The sequence below is a fragment of the Pelodiscus sinensis genome, chromosome 30, assembly GCF_052426305.1.
Source record: "Pelodiscus sinensis isolate ZL-2025 chromosome 30, ASM5242630v1, whole genome shotgun sequence".
Taxonomy (NCBI): Eukaryota; Metazoa; Chordata; order Testudines; family Trionychidae; genus Pelodiscus; species Pelodiscus sinensis.
In genome coordinates, this window is record NC_143081.1 from 9739707 (window position 1) to 9762384 (window position 22678).

At 54.5% G+C, this 22678-nt stretch overlaps 2 protein-coding genes across 2 annotated transcripts in view; both read left to right on the forward strand.

Annotated features, from left to right (window-relative positions):
- The window catches only part of LOC149521180 (basement membrane-specific heparan sulfate proteoglycan core protein-like), a 63214-nt gene that overhangs the window by 8452 nt on the left and 32084 nt on the right, over positions 1 to 22678 (forward strand). The window contains exon 4 of the mRNA XM_089774368.1: positions 3822 to 3828. Within this exon, the coding sequence (XP_089630494.1) occupies positions 3822 to 3828 (7 nt within the window). The remainder of the gene's footprint in view (positions 1 to 3821; positions 3829 to 22678) is intronic.
- On the forward strand, positions 3872 to 4832 carry LOC149521181 (putative olfactory receptor 10D4). The gene has a single exon (XM_089774149.1). The coding sequence runs from the start codon at positions 3900 to 3902 to the stop codon at positions 4830 to 4832; it is 933 nt and encodes a 310-aa protein (XP_089630275.1). The 5' UTR covers positions 3872 to 3899.

Below are 22678 nucleotides of genomic sequence, written 5' to 3' on the forward strand. Positions count from 1 at the left end.
CCCTAGAGTGAGGTTGCCCCTCCAGAGAGAGCGCCCATTACTGCCGCACAGGAAAGGGAGCAGCTATTGGCAGCGCACATGCTCCCTTCTCCATCGCACCTCCTACGTCCCCAAGTGCATCTTGCACCCTCATGGGTGGGGGTATCGTGGAGACCTAGCAGAGCCATCATCTTACCTGAGTGGGGCGGGGAGGAGAAAAGTGTCGCCTGTTCTGCCTCCTCCTACCCCCACTGACCCAGCACTGCCACTGCACAGAAATCAGCCTCCAGGGCTGCCAGAGCTCAGCTGCCATGAACACCTGGCCTCAGCGCTGGCAGCTCCTGCAGCCCGGCACCCCGCAGTTCATAAACTGGCAGCCAGTGTTTGGGAGCCACTGCTCCGAGGGACTCGCAGCCCCTCCCTGTCTGATCTCGCCAGCACACTCTATAAGCGCGCACTCTCGGCCATTAGCTAAACTCTTAATGGAGAAAATCATCCAGTTTAGTCCGGCTCCGACATTCGTGGCAACAACACACAGAACTCAGCTGGTGCCAAGCAAAACTTACAGCTGAGCCTGGCTCCCAGCGCAGTAAGTTCCAGGCCGGGGACTCGTTAGCAATGCCAATGTTTTAATTAATCCCAGGGCCCCTTCCACCCCAAGGGGTAGTGAGCCAGGGCTGGGGATAACACATCTACAGAGATTAATCGTCACGTCTGCCCCGCATCCAGCTCCCAGGGGAGGTGCCCACCAGGGAAGGGCAGGGAATGAGACTGATTAGAGGGATCACTGGGGGCCTTGTTAGACCTGCAGGGCTGGGACACAAGCAAGTGGCTGGATGAGCTCATGCCCCTAGTGTAGGGGCCTGTCCCGCTCCCCTCCCTCTGTGCAGTGTCTGTGGCTTTGTCTCCATTACAGAGCGTCCCCCCGTGAAGCCAGCCCCTGCCAACCCCAGAGTGCAAGGTGCACAGCCCAGGTGTCTGGCGAGGCCTGTGCCCACCCCACTGCCCTGGCTGGGAAGGGAGCAGCTTTGGTTGAGTCCAATTAGCCATAACGCACTAAAGGCCCTTGCTCCTGGGTCCTGGTTGTGCAAAGTGGTGGTGTGGGGGGAAGGGAGGGGAACAGAACCCGCCCAAGGCCCGGGAAGATGCGGAGCGACGTGCATCCCAGTGAAGGGGGTGAGGGTGATTAACCTTTCCCCGGGTGGGTCACTTAGACAGCAAGCTCTGCCAGGCCAGTCTGGCTGGCTCGGTGTCAGGGGGGTTGGGGGAGGGGCGGCTGTCCTGCCCCAAATGGCTCAGTTCCCTTCTCAGCGTCTCTGCTGTCCTGCCACAAAAGGGCTGCGCTGTGGTGCACGGGATGGATGGAGTCTCCGTCTGCACAGCGGGAATGTCCCCCCACCTGTCCCCACCGTGCTGCATGAACACCTCCCTGTGAACACAGAGAGGAGGCCGGGTGGGGACACCCCCAGGGGAAAGCTCGGCTGGACTCAGGCCTCCAGCCCAAGCTCTGGCCCAGCCTCTGCTATTTCACCCCGCAGGGGGATTCTCTGGCTTGTGTCAAAGGGCAGCAGAGCCCAGACGAGGGTCAACATCCCAACCCCCCAACAGCACAGGGCGTAGAACAGGCATCTCAGGGCTTCGGTCTCCGGTGCAAATCTACACGGCTTCTCCAGTCCAAAGGTGTTTCTCCTGATTCACACCCACGTGCAGGGCGGACAGAAACAGCCCCAGGAAACCTAACGGAGCCCTCAGGAGTCAGGCCAGGCGGCCGATAGCAAAATCCGGGCTGGGTGGAGCTGGGGATCGGGCCCTTCCGGCTCCATGGTTTGGCCACTAATTACCAGTCTGATGGCCTGGCCCTGGGCGCCTCTGGGCTTTTCCAAAACGAGGCCAAAACTCTGTTGCTTGGTGACCCTGTTGAAGGCTCAGCCTGGAGCCCGGTGGGGATTCAGGGCCGGTCCTGAGGGGCTTGGAGGGAATTTAAGACCCAGGCGGAGCCGGGAGACGGCGGGAAGTGGTGGGCTCAGCAGCAGTGGGATGTGAGGCACGGTGGCAGCCCTGGCCAGCTGATTAGGGCTCCCGGGTGGGTCCCAGGCAACCCAGCTGGGCCCCTCTCCCAGGCAGTGGGCCAGGCTGGGGAGGATGCTGGATGGGGCCACTGGAGTGCCAGCCGGGGCAGAAGGGAAGAATCCCAGTCAGCTGGAGCCACCTCTGCCCATGCAGCCAGTGTAAGGCGCCTGCTTTGGTACCAACCTTCTTGCATGGCCCTCGGTCTCTGCCTGTCTCTGGCCTGGCCCCGCCGCCCCCAGGGCCTGTCAGCCAGGGGTGTCCTGTAGAGAACAATCCGACCAGCCCTCTGGCCCCATCCGTGCAGCGCCTGCCTCTGGGCTGTGTCATCGATTTCTCTCCCCGTCTGTCATAACCCCGCCCTGCAGCCCTGGATCCCGCATGGGGAACCTCCCTGCCAAACGCCACCAGACACTGCACCATCGTCCTTCAAATCTCATTGTAAAAATCCCATCCGGGGTGACAGCTGCACAGCCCAGCCTGCTGACCACAGCGGAGCAGATGAGGAGCTGTGGCCAGGGCGGCTGTTGGCGGTGGGGGAGGGCTGAGACATGCTGACCCAAACTGTGAATAATGGCAACCACTTCAAGTTAACGTCTCTCTCGGCAGCCCTCGATCCAGCCTCTGGCTGGGGCTGCCCCCTTTTCCTTCTCCCTCTAACCCAAATAGCCACCAAGACACCAGTCTTTCAGTTCTTCCCCACATTCATCCCTTTGCATGTTCCCTTCTCCTCCCCCTCCTCCGTAGTACCCACTCGTCTCTTGCAGCTCCCGTGCTTCTACCTACAAAACCTTCCCTAGATAATCCCTCCACTGCGCACCAGGGCCAGCCCTCTGCAGAGAGGAACCAGAGGGGCAGCTCTGTTGGTCTGTGTCTGCAGAAATGAGGAGTCCCAAAAAGACTGGCCGATTTATTTGGGAATAAGCTTTCCTGGGTAAAAACCGCTTCATTGAACACATGGAGCCCATGCGGGTGTTTATCTCTGTGAAACGGATTGGACTGGAAAAGATGTGGTTGTACCTTAGGGCTTGTCTGTAGACAGTGGATCATGTGATGTGACCAGGATGGAAGCCAGAGGCATAAGAAGACTGGTCAGTAGGTTTCTGGTATAGGCTGGTGATCATGTGACCGTCATTTATTTGTACTGTACTCCAGGCATTTGACAAAGTGATTTTTGCCCCCAGAACCTAGGTATCTTTACACAGTGGAGCTATTTTGGGATACCACAGGTAACCCTAAATAGATACCCTGTGCCTTACCAAGCCTCCCGTTACTTCAAAATATTTTTCATTCCGTGAGGGTTAAGGGATGTCACAAAATAGGATGTTATTTTGAATGTTGGTACTGTTTAGCTGCACCAAATTTCAAAAGAAGTGTATCTTATTTCAAATGTAGGGTGCTATGTAGATACACTTTAAAGTGCCACTGTCTTCTAGTTTCTGAAAAGAGGGTGAGAGAGAGAACCACTCCTCAAATGTTAGCCGCAAACAGAAGGCTTCAGGTTACTGTAGTGAGCAGCCTGAGAGAGAACATGACTGAAGAAACTGTAATTGCACAAGGGGAGAAGAGAAGAAACTTGCGCAGAGCAGACCAGAAGAGATTCTAATAGAATCGGATGGTCCGTTTTGTCTGGTCTGTGTTGACTCCGATATCCATGGCAGGCACGTTCTCTCACCATGCTCAGAGCCCGCACAGTGAGGCCCTGCCCCCAACTGGCATTACAAGCGCAAGGAAAGCGAGTCCTGGGGACAGTGGATGGAAGGGGAGCATTGTAGCTAGAGGGTGATGGGTTTTTTTGTTTCTGTAATTCACTGGCTGTATTTCTCTCCCTTTTCCCCAGGAAAGAGACCCAAATGAGGCTGGAGAACCGCACCCAGGTGACTCATTTCATCCTCTTAGGGATCCCCAACACCGACGGCCTCCAGACCATCCTCTTCTTCACCTTCTTAGCCTTCTACCTCTGCACCCTGCTGGGCAACCTGCTCATCCTATCAGCCGTTCTCGCCGACCGCCGCCTGCACACCCCCATGTACTTCTTCCTTTGCAATGTTGCTGTGCTGGACATTGGTATCTCTTCCATCAGCATCCCCAAATTACTGGCCATCCTCTGGGCCAACAGTAGAACCATCTCGCTGAGCGGGTGCATGGCCCAGGTCTTCTTCTTCCACTTCCTGGCCAGCACTGAAAGTCTATTCTTCACTGTCATGGCCTTTGACCGGTACGTGGCCATCTGCCACCCGCTGCGCTACCTGCTCATCATGAACCACCGGGTGTGCGCCCTCCTGGCCGCCAGCAGCTGGATCGCCAGCTCCATCCATGCCACCGTCCTCACCAGCCTGACCTTCACGCTGCCCTACTGCGGGTCCAACGTGGTGGACTATTTTCTCTGCGATATCTTCCCCGTGGCCAAACTGGCCTGTGGGGACACGTACATCTTGGAAACAGTGAGCTTCACCAACATTGGGGTGGTGCACATGAGCTGCTTTGTCCTCATCCTCGCCTCCTACGTAAGGATCAGCTACTGCATCCTGAAGATGAACGCGGGCGAAGGGCGGCGCAAAGCGGCCTCCACTTGCGCCTCCCATCTGGCCGTTGTGACTATATTCTTCGGGCCCTGCGCTTTGATCTACTCTCACCCAGAGATGAGCAAAGTGCTGGTGACCCCTGTGGATATTTTTGGGAACCTGGTCACACCCATGCTGAACCCGGCCATCTACACGCTGCGCAACAAGGAGGTGAAAGCGGCTCTGAGAAAACTGAAAGGAGGTCAGAGGCCTGCATGTTGACGTGCAGTTTGTGAGTCTGTTTAGAAATCCACCTATAAATACGTCAGCATGGCCCCTCGGTGGCTTTTGTGACTTTCTCCGTTCACCCATGCCAACGCAGCCCCATGTATCTGGAGCTCTATCTACCATAGAAATGCTTCTACAATCCTGAGCTGTGTTTTCTGCGCTGTCAGGCTGACATTTTCAATGCTGCCCGAGGGACATGCACACTCAGATTGCACCAGAATGAATCGGAACTGGACACACAAACTTTGTAGAGGTCTCTGAGAGTCTCAGCCTCATAACACAGATCTGTACAGCTTGCTGGTTGTGTCTAGACTGGCAAGTTTTTCCGCAAAATCATCTGATTTTGCAGAAAAACTTGCCAGCTGTCTACACTGGCCACTTGAATTTCCAGGAAAGCACTGACGATCTCCTGTAAAATCATCAGTGCTTTTCCGGAAAAACTATGCTGCTCCCGTTCGGGCAAAAGTCTTTTTCCGAAAGACTTTTGCACGAAAGGGCCAGTGTAGACAGCACAGTACTGTTTTCCGCAAAAAAGCCCCGATTGCGAAAATGCCGATCGGGGCTTTTTTGCGGAAAACCGCGTCTAGATTGGCCAAAGACGCTTTTCCACAAAAAGTGCTTTTGCGGAAAAGCATCCTGCCAATCTAGACATGCTTTTCCGAAAATGCTTTTAACGGAAAACTTTTCCGTTAAAAGCATTTTCGGAAATTCATGCCAGTGTAGACGTAGCCTCTGTTTATCATTATAAGGCAGGATTTCTACTGCACGGATTCTATAGCTGCTGTGTGCATCATCTCCAAGCAATCAGCCCCTGGCTTGAATTTTGCATGCCAGAACTGGGCAGAGTATTCAAGTGGTGCAGGAACCAGAGGCAAAACCGCCTCTTTCCTACTCAAAGATCTTCCTTTGTGTGCCCCAGGGTCACATTAGCTCTGTGGCCCCAGCTTTGCACTGGGAGCTCTCGTTCAGCTAAGTCTGCACTCGTGCACTTTTGATGTCTTTCCACTGGCATCAGAAGCCAACTTCCAAAGAGCCACAAGCCCAGACTCTGGTGCCTGGGCAAAACAAACCAGGAATGGGAGGTCAGAGCACACACGGTGCACAATGATTTTAAAATCAAGGCAGCTTCTGATGCGCAATGGGAAACCTCCATTGATCCCCAAGCTCTGGGCACTGGGTGGGCCTAGAAGCAAAAGCAGGGGCAGCTCAGGGTTATAGTGTTTATTAACTGAAAACTATCAGTTCAACACAACTGCATTTGAATAGCTGTGACGGCGCGCTGGGGGTCCCCCGTCTCCTGCACCCCGAAATGGCACAAACAGACTGCACCAGCCGGTGGAATAGAGGAAGTTTATTGCCTCTCCAGGATACAGCACAGCACAGATGTAGTCTGGTCACAGAGCTGGGCTAGGATGCCTCAGGCCCCCTTGAGATGGGGGAGACTGGGCCCCTAAACTCCAGCCCCTTTCCCTAGGCTGTCTCCTCCATGCTTCCAGCCAGCAACTAACTCACTCTCTTCCAGCCCTGCCCCCCAGCCAGGGCAGCATTCCACCTTCCTTTGTTCCTCTCCATGGGGGGGTGTCTGGCCACTGGTTTGCATAGTGACTCATCCTGTTTTGCTGGGTCCTGGTACCCACGGCAGCCAGTGGGGGTTAGTTACCCCAGAGCCAGCAGCATAGAAACCAGCCAGGTACCCCCACTACATCACAATAGCCCATGGGAATTATTTCCAGAACAGTATGCTGTGACTAAGACAAAGGCTTGGCCTACAGGAAGTCGAGGTTCAAGTCCCATCTGGGCAGAAGAATCTCTGTTTGCCCTTCAGCATGTAACCAAAATGCTTTGTGCCTCAGTTTCCCCATTTGTTATACATGGATAATTACATCTTTTGTCATTCTCAGCTATTCAATGTGGATAGCTACTGACAGCAACCGTCTCTGTGTGCCTGTGCAGGGTGTTGCATAAAGGGACTCAGATCAGAATTCCACACAATAGGTCCTACCATGATGCCCGTGATGATAAAAACAAAACGAGCATCATAGATTCCTAGGACTCTAGCATTGGAAGGGCCCTAGAGAGGCCATCACGTCTCATCCCCTGCACTCACAGTTCATCCACCTGCGCTAGGTGGTCTCATTTCCTGCCCCTGCATTCCTGGAGCAAGAGGGGTGGAACATTGTGACCCAAATCCCATTGAAATCAGAGGGGATATTTAAATGGCTTCCACGGACATCGGCTTAGGCCCCACATGTCTGCAGGGAGTGCTGTCAATGGAGCCTGGGGCCGAGAGGCTCCTGAAATAGGCTGCCAAAGCAGGAGGAAGGTTTGGAGCAGAGAAGAGAGGAAGGAAGGAAGCTGCAGCCCTGCCATTGGCAGCCCCGCGACTTTGGGATCCCTGTGAATCCTTCTCCTCCTCACCTCCACCCTCCCCCTGCTCCTCCTCATTCTGGGGCATCCCCAAAGTTTACCTGCTGAGTAGCTGTGACGGCGCGTTGGGGTTTCCCCATCTCCTGCACCCCCATAATGGCACGAACAGACTCCACCAGTCAGTAGAATAGAGGGAGTTAATTGCTTCTCCAGGATACAGCACAGCACAGATGTCATCTGGTTACAGGAATTGGGGCTTGGAGGCCTCAGGGCCCCCACATTGAGATGGGGGGTGGCTGGGCCCTACAATCCCAGCCCCCTCCCTAGCTCCTTCTCCCCTGCTTCCCAGACAGAAACTGACTCTCTTCCAGCCCAGCCCCCCAGACAGGGGTTGGTCTCTGCCTTCCTCCCTTTGTCTCTCTCCCTGGGAGGCGACCTGTTGGAGACCCATTAGAAACTAGCAATTCCCCCTCCCCCAAAAACAGCACCAGCCATCGCTTTTCCCCTCCCTTCTGTGATGACACATTGGGGTTCCCCTGACTCCTGACCCCCATCTTGGCACGGACAAACTCCACCAGCCAGTAGAATAGAGGGAGTTTATTGCTTCTCCAAGGATGCAGCACAGCACAGATGTCATCTGGTTACAGGGCCAGGCTTAGGATGCCTCAGCTCCCCTTGACATGGGGGAGACTGGGCCCCTAAATCTCAGGCCCCCTTGTTTAGGCTGCTTCCTCCATAATTCCAGACAGGAAACTGCCCAACTTCCAGCCCTGCCCCCCAGCTAGGGCTGCACTCCCCCTTCCTCCCTCAGTTCCTCTCCCAGGGAGGTGACCGGTGGGACAGGTTGGGAGCCCCTTGCCTAGTGACTCATCCATTGTCCTGTTGGACTGTGCTACAAACAGCTGCCAAGCCCAGCAACCAGCAAGGCACCCCCATACCGGCCGTTTATTATAGAGCAGACAGCACCCCCACTACATCACAGGAGCCAACTGAAAAGGGGACCCTGCATTGCCCCGTGTCAGGGACATGAGGTAAATGGGGGCCATACACATGCCTGGGATGAGCCTTGGATTTTGCATCATTATCTGGATTCTAAACACACCAATCAATATACCAGGTCAGAAACAGAGAAAACGACTTGTGAGCTGTGAGCTGTCACACTGCAGCATTTCTGTACACCTCCCCCCGGTCTTGGGGAGGTCATAGCTCCAACCAGTACCCCGATCACCCATGGGGAGAGGAATAACTCTTGCATAAGAAGTCCTCTGTTCCAATGCCTTACTGTAAATTTACTTGCACAAGAATGCACATGGGCTGTGTCTACATTGGCACCCCTTTCCGGAAAAGGGATGCTAATGAGACGAGTTGGAATTGCAAATCCGCGGGGGATTTAAATATCCCCCGCGGCATTTGCCTTTACATGGCTGCCGCTTTTTTCTGGCTTGGGGATAAGCCGGAGAAAAGCGCCAGTCTAGACGCGATTCTCCGGAAAATAAGTCCTTTTCCGGAGGATTTCTTATTCCTACTTGAATAAGATCTGCGCTGTGCTGTATCCTGGATTCCTCTATTCTACTGGCTGGTGGAGTCTGTTCGTGCCATTTCGGGGGTGCAGGAGATGGGAAACCCACAAGGCTGGGGTCGTGCCTTGGGGCTGCCCGCTCAGAGCTCCCAGCGCCCCCGGGCCAGACGCAGACTTGGAGCAGCCGGGGAGGGGGGGCCTCCGCTGGGCTCCCCGCCTGCTCTTCCTGCGGGCAGAAATGCCGCCCCTGGCAATGTGCCACCCCAAGCACCTGCTTGTTTTGCTGGTGCCTAGAGCCGGCCCTGTAAGGAACCTTCCAGGTAAAAGCGATACTCTTTTAAAAGGGAAGATAAAGCAGCTAGTCTCCAGGGCTTCATAACCACTGGATGCATCCTGAGCTGCGCCTGCAGACATCGCCACGTGGGACGGTCGCAAGGACGTGGAGGGTTCGCAGGTGACCGCCCTTGGCTCCCAATGATCTTACTTCTCACACGCGGACCTTGGGCGCCCCCAGCGCCAACCTCACTGCAGGGGAGGTTTGTGTCTGGGCTCAGCCCGGCTTCTCCTCGCTGTGCGTCTCGCACAGTAATAGCGGGCGGTGTCCTCGGGCTTCAGGCCGGTCATTTGCAGGTGCAGCAGGTTGCTGGGGTTGTCCCTGGAGATGGTGAATCGGCCTTTAACGGCATCAAGGTAGTGTATAGCACTCCCATCACGGTTTATATAAGCGACCCATTCAAGTCCTTTCCCCGGACCCAGTGCATATTGTAGCTGCTGAAGGTGAAGCCGGAGGCTTTGCAGGAGAGGCGCAGAGAGTCTCCGGGCTTCTTCACATCCCCTCCGGACTCCACCAGCTCCTGGCACCGGGCACCTGCACATAAAACACGTTAATAATCACCCCTGTAGCCACAGCAAAAGCCGAAGTTCCTCTACCTCTGCAGAGTATCTAGGGGGAGAAATCGCCTCTCAACGCCGCCCCAGTGAACAGGAAAAAGAACCAAAGTCTCATTGTCCCTGGTGCTGGAGGGGGACGTTCTCCGGGGACTGGCTGGTCACTGCGCAGACCCAGGGGCTGTGGATTGTCCCTGCGGGTGCGGCCTGGGTAGAGAGAGGCGCAGATTTATGCCGGAAACTGCAGCTGAATTTGCGTATCTCCTGCCTGATAAGAAACAGCAAGTCCCTCCCCGAGCGCCAGGGACAAGCGAGACCGGCTGCAGATGCACCCAGGGGGCACCCGCCCCCCGCCGCGGGTAACACCTGCCCTGGTTCCGGCTCGGGGCAGGCGGCAGGCCCCTTCCCCCGGCCGCCCCTCAGCAGCCGGCTCCCCTTGCTGCCGCCGCCGCTACAGGCGCCTCCTGCCCGGTGCCCGCCAAGTGCCTGAGCAATCCGCATCTGGAGCCAGACACCGCCTGCTCCGGCGGGAGAGCTGCGATCGCAGCCGCCCCGCCTGCCGCCCTCCGCCGCGGGTCCCTGCAGCCGGGGAAGCAGCAGCAGAGAAAGGGGGGGGGGGGATAAGAGAGGCCGGTGCTATTTTGAGGGAGGGGGAATTGCTAGTTTCTAATGGGCCCCCCTGCAGCGGCGGCCGCCTCCGCTCCCCGCTGGGGACCCCTGGTTTCAATGCGGCGCCCTGCACGAACTCTCCGCTCGGCTGGAGGGAGGGCGAGGCAGCCGCTAATCCCAGGCGCTACCAAAGCCCCAGGGGGCTGGGTCCGGCTCGCTCTCTCCCCCTTCCCCCCACACGCGGTCCCAAGCCGGCCGGCTGGAGCCGGGGGTCGCGGCTCCTCCACCCCGCCCGCCCGCTCAGAGTTGCGGGGATCCCCCTTCTGGACACCGCGAGGGCGGGGGAGTCAGGCGAGGGGGAGGCGAAAGCACGTGCTAGAAAAGGACCCGCTCGCCTCTCGCCGCCGCACAGGCGCCGTGTGAACCCGATAATTCGGAGGGAAGCCCCAGCGAGCGGAGCGGTCACGACAGACCTGCCTGCCACTGCGAAGCGGCTGGGGAGCAGGGTGACAGCGAATAGCGGCCAGGCACGCACCAATCCCGACCCCCCACTTCCCGGGTGGCTCTCCAGCAGCCTAGCCAGAGGCGGGGAAGTGGGGTGGGGTGGGATGGAAGGGAACGGAAGAGAAGTCAGAGTCCCGTGTGAATACCGGGCGCTCAGCCTCAGCGGTAACATCCCCTCCCTCCAGCCCTTCCTTCTGTACCGGACACAGAGCTGCTTTGGGTGAACGGGAATCCCCGGCCTCGTAGGGAGCGAAGGAGAGAGAGAGAAAGCGAGAGAGAAAGAGACAGAGACAGAGAAGCTTTCTGCTCTGGTGCACACAGATTGATGGCTCCCAGGACACACCCGGGTGGCAGGACCCCGAGTTCCTTTTTCTCTCACTACTCGGAGTTCATAAGTAAAAGCCCAAATATTCTCCAGACTGACACAACCAGGAAGAGATTGCTAGGCGAGCCGAGTCCCTCCGTTAAAAACATCGCTCCTCCTGCGAATGATTAAGAGCTGGTTAGAAGGAAACAGGCCTACGCAGCCTAGGGAACCTTCCAGCTAACACCGATACACACTTCTCTAAACGAGAAGATAAACCAGCTAGTCTCCAGAGCTTCATAACCACTGGATGCATCCTGAGCTGCGCCTACAGACATGGCTACGTGGGCGGTAGATTTACTGATCGCCCTCCAATGGGCAATTATTGGATTGCTGTTATTGTTGTGTTTGATATAAGATGCACATGTTCTCTATTGGGCACTGTATGTACCAGGTATAGAGAATCCACATAGTTTCCCCCAGGGAGTTTACCAATGCATTTGACACAATAGGTTTCACAGTCCTTATTATCTGAGAATCAGAAGGGTAGCCCTGTTAGTCTGAATCTGCATAAACAACCAGAAATCCTGTGGCACCTTATAGACTAACAGATTTATTCAAGCATAAGCTTTTGTGGGCAAAAGTGGGTCTTTAAGCTTGTGCTCCAATGATTCAGTTACTCTGTGAGGGACATGGGAACACACATGCGATGTGAATGTTTGATTCTGTGAATATTTCGCAGACCGGTCCATCAGCCAGGGCCGGATTCAGGAGGGTGAATAGACCCGGAGCGTCCGACCTCCCTCAAGAACCGCGTTGTCCGAACAGTTAGGAGCCAGGTCCTGCAGGGTTCATTGCCCACAACGGGGCCAGACCTACACAAGACTCCACTCCCATGTCCCCATCTGACCAAAGGCCGGAGCTCAGCCATGTCCCAGTGCACAGCAGCTTCTCTTGCCACCACCAGGGTCAGGGTTACCCAGCAGCCCAGCCCCAACATGCTACCGTCAATTCCAAACCAGGTCTGTGTGTGCCTGGAAGGCTGGATCTCTGCCAGATCTAACCCGGATGAAGAGGTTTGCTAGTTCCAGTCCCAGATGTGGCCAAGGGCACCTCTCAGGGATGGTCTCGATAACACTGAGCCCTGCCAGGAGTGCAGGCCTGGGACGAGATGTCCGCTCTGGGCCCCTTCCAGTCCCATGAGTCTGTGTCCTGAGGAGCAGGGAGTTTAAAGCAGGGAGTTCCCATTCCAGTATCTCCTGCATGCTGGTTGGCGGATATTTGTGCTGCTCCCTGCAGGAGGGACCCAGCCCTGTCAGTGTCCGTGTGGGGAGGGGAGGGACTCTGGGCCCAGCTCTCCCTGAAGCTCTGGCTTCACTGCCCTGCTCAGAATCCCCTTCCCCTTTGTGTGCCGGTCCCTGCTTCGCTCCGTGTCACTGTGTCTGGCACAGAAATACGTGGCGGTGTCTGCAGCTGTCAGCGAGCTGAGCCGCAGATAATACTTGGTGCTGGAGGAATCCACAGTGATGGTGATGCAGGGACGGGTTGTAGTTTGTGCTCCCGCCCCTGCCCTATCCACTCCAGCCCCTGGCCCGGGGCCTGCCAGTAGGTGCTGCTGGTGACGGTGCCCCCAGTGACAGAGCAGGTGAGTGTGAGGGTCTCTCTGGGCTTCACCGCGCCCCGGCCGGACTCCTGGAGCCGGAGCTGGGACCGGGCACCTGGGAAAAGTAGGGATCGGTCAGACTCCAACCCACTCTCCCCCGCCCCCACCGTCGTTGTTTCCCGCCGCCTCCTGCCGAGACTCACCTGGAGCCGGGGCCAGGGCCAGGAGGAGCAGCGTGAAGAGCGGGGAGTTCATGGTGCGCGAGGAGGGGACAGTGAAGGACTCGCGAGGGCAGCTCAGCGCCTGGGGACACAGTGGCTGTGGGCACCCCGGGGGCCACTATTTCAGCCTGAAGCGGGGATTTTCATAAGGAGGCAGCGCCCAACAGAGGGGCAAGAAGGAGACGATCAAAAGGCCCCTCCCTGTGTCCTTCCTGGGTGTGTACACACACACACACACACACACACACACACACACACACACACACACACACACACACACACACACACACACACTGCTGCAGAGGAGCACCCCAAAGCTCTCAGTGAATTAAACTCTCCCACCGAGCTGCTGTTCCGATTAGTTTCTGGTGCCCAGTCATTAGCATGAGCAAAGGAGGAGATGAAAAAAATTGAATGTTGAGACTCCAGTTACTCCGCGTCCTTCCCTGTTCCGGGGAAACTTACCCCCCAAAACTTATCGCTGATGCGTCCTAAACTCAACCGCTATTGGCTATTTAGGTCTCCTTATTGGTTACTGATTGTTGATTATGGGGTGGAGGCACAGGCAGGGCACTAGGCAGGCGGTTAGGTGGTTCTATTGCCTTAGTAAGGGGGAACTTGGCACCCACAACCCCTTAGAGATCTCAGCAAATCTCAGCCTGATATTCCCAAGGATAATGGGCTCCATTTCGGGGGGGAGGTGGCCGCTGTATCCCCCCCCCCAATCATAAGCTGGCAGAAGGGTTTGTGCCGCTTTAAATAGGCCCCAAGAGCTTTTACTGAAGTGTTGGAGATGGGTCACTGTGGGCGTCTGGGCATGTAAGAGACTTGGCACCAGGGTCTCTGCTCTAGTCCCTGGCCTGCCACCCCCCTTTTCAAGGTGACCTGACTAAATGGGGATTTTATCCCGGATTCGAGCAAAATTCCTCTTGCAAACTTCACAGAGCGGCCTGCTCATTTCTCTGACGTGTCAGAACCAAGAACTCTCCCTACCCGGGTGAAATGGGCTAAACCCTCCGAGGGGCCCTGGGCGCTGCCCTTGTGCTGACGGGGAAGGGGGCGGAGCGGTCGGACCCTCCCTGGGACAATCCAGCCCTGGGCGCTGGGGCGGGAATTCCCGGAGCCTGTGCCCAGGGTCAGTCTGCGGGAAGAAACGCTTCGTGCTCCCACGTGACACTTTGCTGCCCCCTTGTGGCTCTGCCCGGTTGGTGGGAACCATTTCGCTCCCTTTGTCCTTAAGGTTCATGTAACTTGGAACCGGGGGCAGGAGGTTTGTTTGTTTGTGGGTTGAAGAGTTTCCAGGATTGTCCCTGCACCGCACAAACCGCATCTTTCTTCCCGCTCGGAATGGGGGGGGGGGGGGAGGGGGAGGTATACAGGATACGAAAGAGTTAATCGGTGAGTCACAGCGTTCCATCCTGACCGGCCTTCGCTCTCCTGCGCCCCAGGCCGGGCTGTTTTGCGCCCCAGGCAGGGCAAGGAGAAGGGCAGGAGGACTCAGGTTCAGGTCTTCCCATTGACCAGATTTATGTTTCTGGGGTTCTGCAGTTAGTGGATTTTATAGACCCCCTCTCCCCCAAGCTCAGTGGCATAGGAAGGTGGGAGCTCAGTCTCCATGGCTCATCCAGGCCTTACCCTCTGTGTTCAGGCTGCCAGTGAGGGGCTGGGTAGCACCCATGGGGATGGGAGAATCATCCGTGCCTGTGGCCTAGGCAGAGAACCACCACAGAAATGCCTCAAGCAGCCACCAGCTGTGTATTGTGCAGGGTGCAGGTTCGTGGCTTCACAACTGGCAAGGAGGGAAACTGCCACTCCAGGGATGGTGTGATGACGTGTCGGGGGTCCCCCGCCTCCTGCACCCCCGTAATGGCACAAACAGATCCACCAGTCAGTAGAATAGAGGGAGTTTATTGCTTCTCCAGGATACAGCACAGCACAGATCTAATCTGGTTACAGGGCAGGCCTAGGATGCCTCAGCCCCCCTTGACATGGAGGAGACTGGGCCCCTAAATCCCAGGCCCCCTTGTTTAGGCTGTTTCCTCCATGCTACCAGACAGAAACTAAAACAGTCTTCCAGCCCTGCCCTCCAGACAGGGGTTGGTCTCCGCCCTCCTCCCTTTGTCTCAGTCCCTGCGAGGTAACCTGTCGGTCAGGTTGTGAGACCCTTGCCTAGTGACTCATCCGCTGTCCTGTTGGGCCCTGATACAAACAGTGGAGCTCACCCATTGCCCAAGCCCAGCAACCAGCAAGGCACCTCCATACCACACTGGGTTATAGAGCAGACAGTTCTCCCTCACTACGTCACAGATGGGTGACAGGGTCTTGGGCCTACCTGACTCCACCACACTCCAGCCCAAAGCTCTCTGGGCAGAGAAGACTGTTGCTGGGTTGGCAGGGGTCCCCCCACAACACGCAGACCACAAATGGGGGAGTCACCCACTCCCCACTGCCCTGGGCTCCTTCCTGAACTCCCCCCACTGCTCATGTTTGATGTCTTGAGGGTTGTCAGTGAGGGGTGATCCTGGCAGCTGCTCGGCTTTGGGTGTGTCTAGTGGGCCGAGACCCCAGGCGTCCATCTCCGTGGGTCGAGGTCCCTCACCACAGCTGGCCCTCATGGAGACCTGGAAGCATCCAGCCAGTTCTCTGAGGATGGAGTCCGTCTCCTGGCCCCAGCATGGCTAGGAGGTGTCTGCCCCCTGGTGGCTGCCCCTGGACTCACCCATTGGCCCTGCATCTTATCTTTCCTGTTGCAGTGGAGGCTCCATCCTTCCGAATCCGTTGCGAGGGCTGAGGCTTCTCCAGCACCTGCCAGCACAGGCCTTCCACACTGTCACGGTCAGGGCTGTTGGAAGGCAGTTCTCCCAAGCCTTGGGGGAGGGTTTTAACCTGACCCAGCTGGAGGGCCCCATTATTGGTGTAATTTCCCAAGCTGTGCAGCCGTTGCACAGTTGTGTGATGGGAGACACTTGTCCCACACGGGAAATGAAGGTGTTAAGCTCTTGGCTGCAATAGCCCCACACACACACCCCTACTGGGCTTGCTCCAAGTGCTGCTGCAGTATAAAAGGGAGCCACCCACCTCAGTCTGGTCTGGCAGCCAAGGAGGAAGGACACACGGTGCTGGCTCCAGCTGAGCACTGGATGGAAACCCAGCCCGACAGAACAAGAGGAGAGACACCGAGACCCAGAGAGGTGCCCAGGTACCTGCAGATTCTCAGGGAGGTTGCAGCAACCAGAAGCATCACTGCACAAGGAGCCGAGAGACTGCTAATGTAGGGGTGTGACGGCGCGTTGGGGTTTTCCCGTCTCCTGCTCCCCTGTAATGGCCCGAACAGACTCCACCAGCCAGTAGAACAGAGGGAGTTTATTGCTTCTCCAGGATACAGCACAGCACAGATGTAATCTGGTTACAGGGCAGGCCCAGGATGCCTCAGCCCCCCCTTGAGATGGGGGAGACTGGGCCCCTAAATCCCAGCCCCTTTCCGTAGGCTGTTTCCTCCATGTTCCCAGATAGAAACTAACCCCCTCACTTCCAGCCCTGCCCCCAGCCAGGGCAGCATTCCACCTTCCTTTGTTTTTCTCCCTGGGGGGTAGCTGGTCGCACAGGTTGAGAGACCCTTTTTGCATAATGACTCACCCTCGGCCCTGCTGGGCCACGCTACAGCCACCAGCCAGTGGAGGTCACCCACAGCCCACTGCCCAGCCTAGCAACCAGCAAGGTACCCCCACTACGTAACAAGGGGTCACAATAAGAAATAGCCCAGGGACTATCTATTACCCCTACATTAGCAGGGCACTGGACTGGGACCTGGTGGAGCAAGGAGGGTGTTGGGGCCCTGACTCCAGCACCCCCACCACTGCAGGTAGGCCCAGCAAACCACCCCTTGGCTCCAGCCACTAGGCCACACTGCTCTGCAGTCAGGGGTTGTGCCATTGATTCTGCCCATTGGGCAAAGCCACCCTGAGGCTAAGGGAAGCCATATTGACTTATCCACAGGACTACCACACCCTTAACTCACCCCAAAAGGTGACAGGGTGCACTTGCCCCGTGACTAGTAGAAGAGAACACTAAGCCAAGTGGGGTAGAAAGAAAATTAAATGAAGACAGAACGGCTGGGTTGAGTCTCTCTGGAACACACTAGATCTCACTTTCCTCCCAGAGCTTGGAGCAGGACTAACCAAGTGTTTTGTCGTGTGATGGTCCATTTCTCTCATGTCTGCTGGACTCTTTTTCTGTGCAGGAAATAGCCCCTCTTCTGGCAAACTCGTATTCCACCCTTGGTCAGGGTCTCTCCAGCCTGTGTGGGCACTGACAGTGTCAGAACACGGACCCATCATGTCATCGCATGTGACATGTGCATTACCAGTGAGATTACTGCGGGTGGTGACGCACCCACATTACAGACACATCAATTTAACATCTGTATCAAGCAAAACTGACTCCCAGGAATCTATAAATCCTGGTCTAGTCACCCGCTATGAGGCTGCCAGTTCTTAGCTAACCCCTGCTGCTTAGGCAGGAGCTTTTAGCAGACCTGCCTGTGGCACAGGAGCTCTATAGTGTTAATCTGCCTGTTACAGACTTGTACATCCACATTCCCTTGTCTAGGACTGTCTTGTATATCACCTGCCCCCATGGTATTTTTCCAGCAGACAGAAAACTCTTTCTACACAGCCTGTAATACACCATGTGGTGATATCTATGGCCAGCGGGTGCCAGTGTTTATATGGTCTGTGATGATGGCTGGCTCCACATTTTGCTAAGTGACTCTAGTGAGCCCTTTCCCAAGTGACATACAAGGGCTGCTGAGAGAGCAAAGGGTGAAGGATGCAGATTCTGGAGGAGGAGACCATGCAGAGGAACATAGGGTGGTTTCCCCTCCTTAATTAGCTGCCTCCCGGGTGGGGTTTGTCACCACCTCGCAGTATAGCACATGCACCTCTGCAGCAAGCAGGGCTCTGTTTTTTCATGCTTCTGTGAGTGTCCGAGGCTGAGAACTTGATGTGCGCGTAGGCGACTTCTGAGCCCTGGTGGGGGAGGACAGAGAAACAGGGAGGGGGAGGGGTGGATGGACACTCAATGCTTGAACGATGGAGTTGAGAACACAGCTATGAAATGGGAACTAACCGGGACGGAGGAGGACAGGAGTGGTGTGAGGGGAGAAAAAATGGGAGAATTGCCCTGAAATCAGTGAACAAACCCCGGGCCACTTCCCTGTGGGGCTGTTCTCTGCCTGCCCGGCCCCGACAGGAAGCTGCATCTCAGGACTGGGCACAAGATTCCGGCCGTGCAGTTTCAAGGCAGCTGGACTGTGCTGGGGGACTGAATCCAGGGCCGGCTTCAGGAAGTGCAGGGCCCAATTCGAACAGTTTAGCCAGGACCCCCCTACCCAGGATTTTTTGTTGAGCAAAAAAAAAAAAAAAAGCACCCACACAACAAACCACAACCACGCACAAATATCACATCAGAAGTAGATCTGATCAAAATGTATATCAGTATAGTTGAACATTTAAAAAAAAATGCCATCATTTATGATGCAAAATTTTACACAAAATTAAATCAGTTGCCTTAAGTGTGGGTCAAATATTTTCAATTGCAAATAGCCAATCTTGTCAATAGAGTTTAAAGTTTGATTTTTAAAAAGTTACCAGAAAGCGTTAACAGTTTTCTGTTACCTTGATTTACTTTTTAAATAGCAAAAATGGAGTATTTGTGAAGAAAATGTCAGTTCTGTGGCTACATTCCAGTCCTTAGTGATTTCAGCACCAATGATTTCACTAGGTAATATGGTACCTCCCCACCACTGCCTCCTTTGCACTGCCCTTCAACACACTGCCTGCATGTTGAGTCCAAGGTCAGTCTACACAAGATTTTATCAATGATTTTTGCTCAAGCGATCACTGAGACAAGACAAGGACTCAATTGATTCTAGTCAGCTCTGCCTTTTTCGTAAAAGGGATGCAAATTAGACCTATCGCATTTGCAAATGAAGCGGGGATTTAAATCTCCCCTGCTTCATTAGCATAAAAATGGCTGCCGCTTTTTTCCAGCTTGGAGCTTTGCCGGAAAAAAGTGCCAGTCTAGACGTGGATCTTTCGGAAAATAAAGCCTTTTCCAAAAGATCCCTTATCCCTCTTAAAATAAAGGATCCCATCTCCTACCACCATCAGAGCTACTGTGCCCTCCTGGCTTAGGAAAGAAATAAACAGGAGGATTGGAAATTAACCCGCTCAGTCTCACATCCCCTAGGCAGAGAATGAGCCATCTACATTAGGCCCCAGCTGGAGTATCATGTCCTGTTCTGGGCACCACATTTCAGGAAATGTGGAGAATCTGGAGAAAGTCCAGAGAAGATCAACACAAATGAGGAAAGGTCTAGAGAACATGAGCTATGAGGCAAGGCTGAAGGAATTGGGCTTGTTTACCTTGGAAAAGAGAAGACCAAAGAGGGACGAGAGCAGCTTTCAAGTATCTAAAAGAGTGTCACAAGGAGGAGGAAGAAAAAATGTTCTGCTTGGCCTCTGAGGTTAGGATGAGAAGCAAGGGGCTGAAATTGCAGATATTTAAGACCAGGTTAGACAGACACCTGTCAGGGATGAGCTAGGGCAACTCAACTTTGGAAGCCCCAGGGGCCACACTGACACTTACAGAACATGCTGAGGGCCTCAACTTAAGTGTGGTTGCATATGCAATGAAATATATACAAATAGCTTCTCTCACACCAACAGGCATGAATACAAAGATGAAGGCAGGACTACACAACACACAGGCCCCATTTCAGTCAGCTCTGCTGATATTAACAAAATGCAACATTTACCCGATTTCTACCTATGTGACAGCACTTTTCATGAGCAATGACAGTCCAAGAATTTAACTACTAAAACACCTGTCAACAGAAGATCATTACACTGACTACTTTTTTGTTTTGGTTCCCACTCGCCGGCCACGTGTTGATCCCTCATAAACCCAAACTGCACCGCGGGGCGCAAACAAACTTGCCGTGGGCAGCAAACCACGTTATTAATAAATATTTTTAACCCTTTACCTTTTCTCTCTGCTGCCATGTCTCCTCTCCTTGCTCCATCAGCTCCCCTGGTGCCTGCTGCCCCCCAACTCCTCACTCTCCTCTGCTGTCCTGACTCCTGCCCTTCTCACTGCCCCCAGCCCTCCTGCGACCTGCCCCCTTCCTCCAGCCCTTCTCTCCCCGCTGTGCCCACTCCTCCAGTAGCCCCACTCTGATCATGTGAGCTACCCCTCTTCTAACACCTCCCTCTACACACCTGCCTTGCCTCTCTCCTCTGGTGCTGGTCCCTCCCCTGCAGGTGTCTGCCCTTCTGCTTCATGCCCAGAATCCCCTGGCACCTGGACCTTCCCCTAGCACTGCACCCTCCTCGTGCCTCCCCCTTCCCTCACTGCCCCTGTCCCCTTTGCCCTCTTTTTCCCTGTTGCCCATCCCCTCACCACTCTCTGCCCCCGTTCTCTTCCTGCTCCTCTGTGCCCTCACACATGCCTTGCTCCATCCCCACCCCTTCTTTCAAGCCTTCTCCCAGCACCTTCTCCTCCAGCCCCCAATGCCCTTCCCCTCTTCTCTCCTCTCTCAGCATCACCCTGTCCCCCTCCCACTGACACCTCCCCTCCTGCCCTCCCCCCCAGGCCTTTGACTCTCCTCCAGCCTGTCTCTGGGTACCCTCCCCCCCAGTACAAGCCCTTCCCACCGCTCCTACTCCTTCTGCGGGGCCGGACTGTGAACCGCGTGCGCCGTGGCAGCAGCGTGTCACTTTTCACCTTTAAAATCCCGGGAGTGACGTCACGTCATGCCCGGGCGTCTCCCCGCCCACCTGCAAACAACACGCAGGGCAGCAGCAGCCGGCAGTGTGCGCAGCGCAGGTAAGGGGGAGCCGAGCCGAGGGAGCTGACTTTTGAATGAAGGGCCCAGGGCCTGATTTGGAAATCAGCTTAAGGCCAGCCCGGATTGAATCTATAAATCCATTCTTGTTATCTGTTCCACATGCTCCACTCCAGCACCCGGGCTTCGGGTCCCTCCGTGTGGTGACCAGAATTCGTGTTTCTGGCGTGTTCTCTGGGCGCAGATCCCTCGGTGCTTGGCAGAGGCTTTGGAACTAAAACAGAACCAGAGGAGAATGGAGCTGACCTGGGGAGCAGCAGGAGGGAATGACTCCACCTGTGTGTGACCCTGAGAAAGCAGATGCCAAACTCAGCTTTGTGTCTGTTGATTTCAGAATGTGTGTGAGTCTGCGGCCTCCACCAGGGCACAGGGTGAAAACAGTCAGAAATTGTCTCTGTATTTCAATACACATTGCTCCAGCAAAGAGTCATGAAGATACCTGAAAGTGTTAAATTATTTTACTCCTCCCTTAACCTTAACCCTAACCACAGCCAATGACCATGGCACTCACCACTCACCACAGTGCTATTGTCTAGCCCTGTCCTGTGGCCACAACCCCAACAGCTCACCCAAACAACCTGGAGAAGAAATTGGGCCCAGAGACCAGAGTTCTTGTTTGGGACAAGGGGAAATTCAAATTTTCTGCTTCGTCCTCCACTTCCTGTGTGAGCTTGGACACCAAGGCTGTGTCTAGATTGTCATGATTTTCCTGAAATGCTTTTAACGGAAAAGTTTTCCGTTAAAAGCATTTTCAGAACAGAGCATCTAGATTGGCATGGATGCTTTTCCGCAAAAGCACTTTTTGCGGAAAAGCGTCCGTGCCAATCTAGACGCGCTTTTCCGCAAAAAAGCCCCGATCGCCATTTTCGCGATCGGGGCTTTTTTGCAGAAAACAAATCTGAGCTGTCTACGCTGGCCCTTTTGCGCAAAAGCTTTGCACAACAGGGATTTTTGCCTGAACGGGAGCAGAATAGTATTTCCGCAAGAAGCCCTGATTTCTTACAGTAGGAAGTCAGTGCTTTTGCGGAAATTCAAGTGGCCAGTGTAGACAGCTGGCAAGTTTTTCTGGAAAAGCGTCTGATTTTCTGGAAAAACTAGCCAGTCTAGACATAGCCCAAGAGTGCATCCAGACTACATTCCAGAAAGAGGAATGCAAATGAGCGAAATAAAAAATGCAAACGAATCACTGATTTACATATCTTGCACTTCATTTGCATAACCTCTTGCAATCGCTTTTTCGGGTGAGATTTTTTTGAACCCCCCCCCGCATTCTAGACAGGGTTCTTTAAAAAAAAATACCCTTTTTCAAAAGAACCCTTATTTCGGAAAAAATGATGTTTATAGGGTTCTTCCAAAAAAGAGGTTATTTTCGAAAGAACTCTGTATAGACTGCATTTTTTTTTCAAAAAAAAATCCAAAAAATGTAGGCTAGACACACCCAAGGGATTTTGGCATGAAGGGGTTTAATCGGTAAGGCCAAAGTACAACTGAAGTTGTAGCTAGAAAAAGATATGCAGGACAAGAAGGGTTTCTATAGGTATGTTTCTAACATACCGTATGTTAGAAACAAGGAGGAAGTTAGGGAAAATGTGGGGCCCCTACTGATTTGGGAAGGCAGCCTAGTGACAGATGAAGTGGGAAAAGCTGAAATCCTACATTTTTTTTGCCTCTGTCTTCACAGACAAGGCTGGCTTACGCTGAAATGAGATCTAGGGTGAGAAACTCTGATTTGTAACAACATCTCTGAGTGCACTAGGCCTCCTTTGTGTGGTTTTTTTAAAATATATTTTAGCTCAGTATCTTACTTGGATCTGCCTGGTATCAGCCACAACTACTTAAATCCCTCTTTTTATACTTAATAAAATCACTTTGTTTATTATCAAAGCCAGTATAAATAATTGTTCCCTAGGGTGAAACAG

Excerpts from the sequence above, each read along its gene's own strand:
- LOC149521181 (XM_089774149.1), top strand. The coding sequence starts at position 3,900 with ATGAGGCTGGAGAACCGCACCCAGGTGACTCATTTCATCCTCTTAGGG.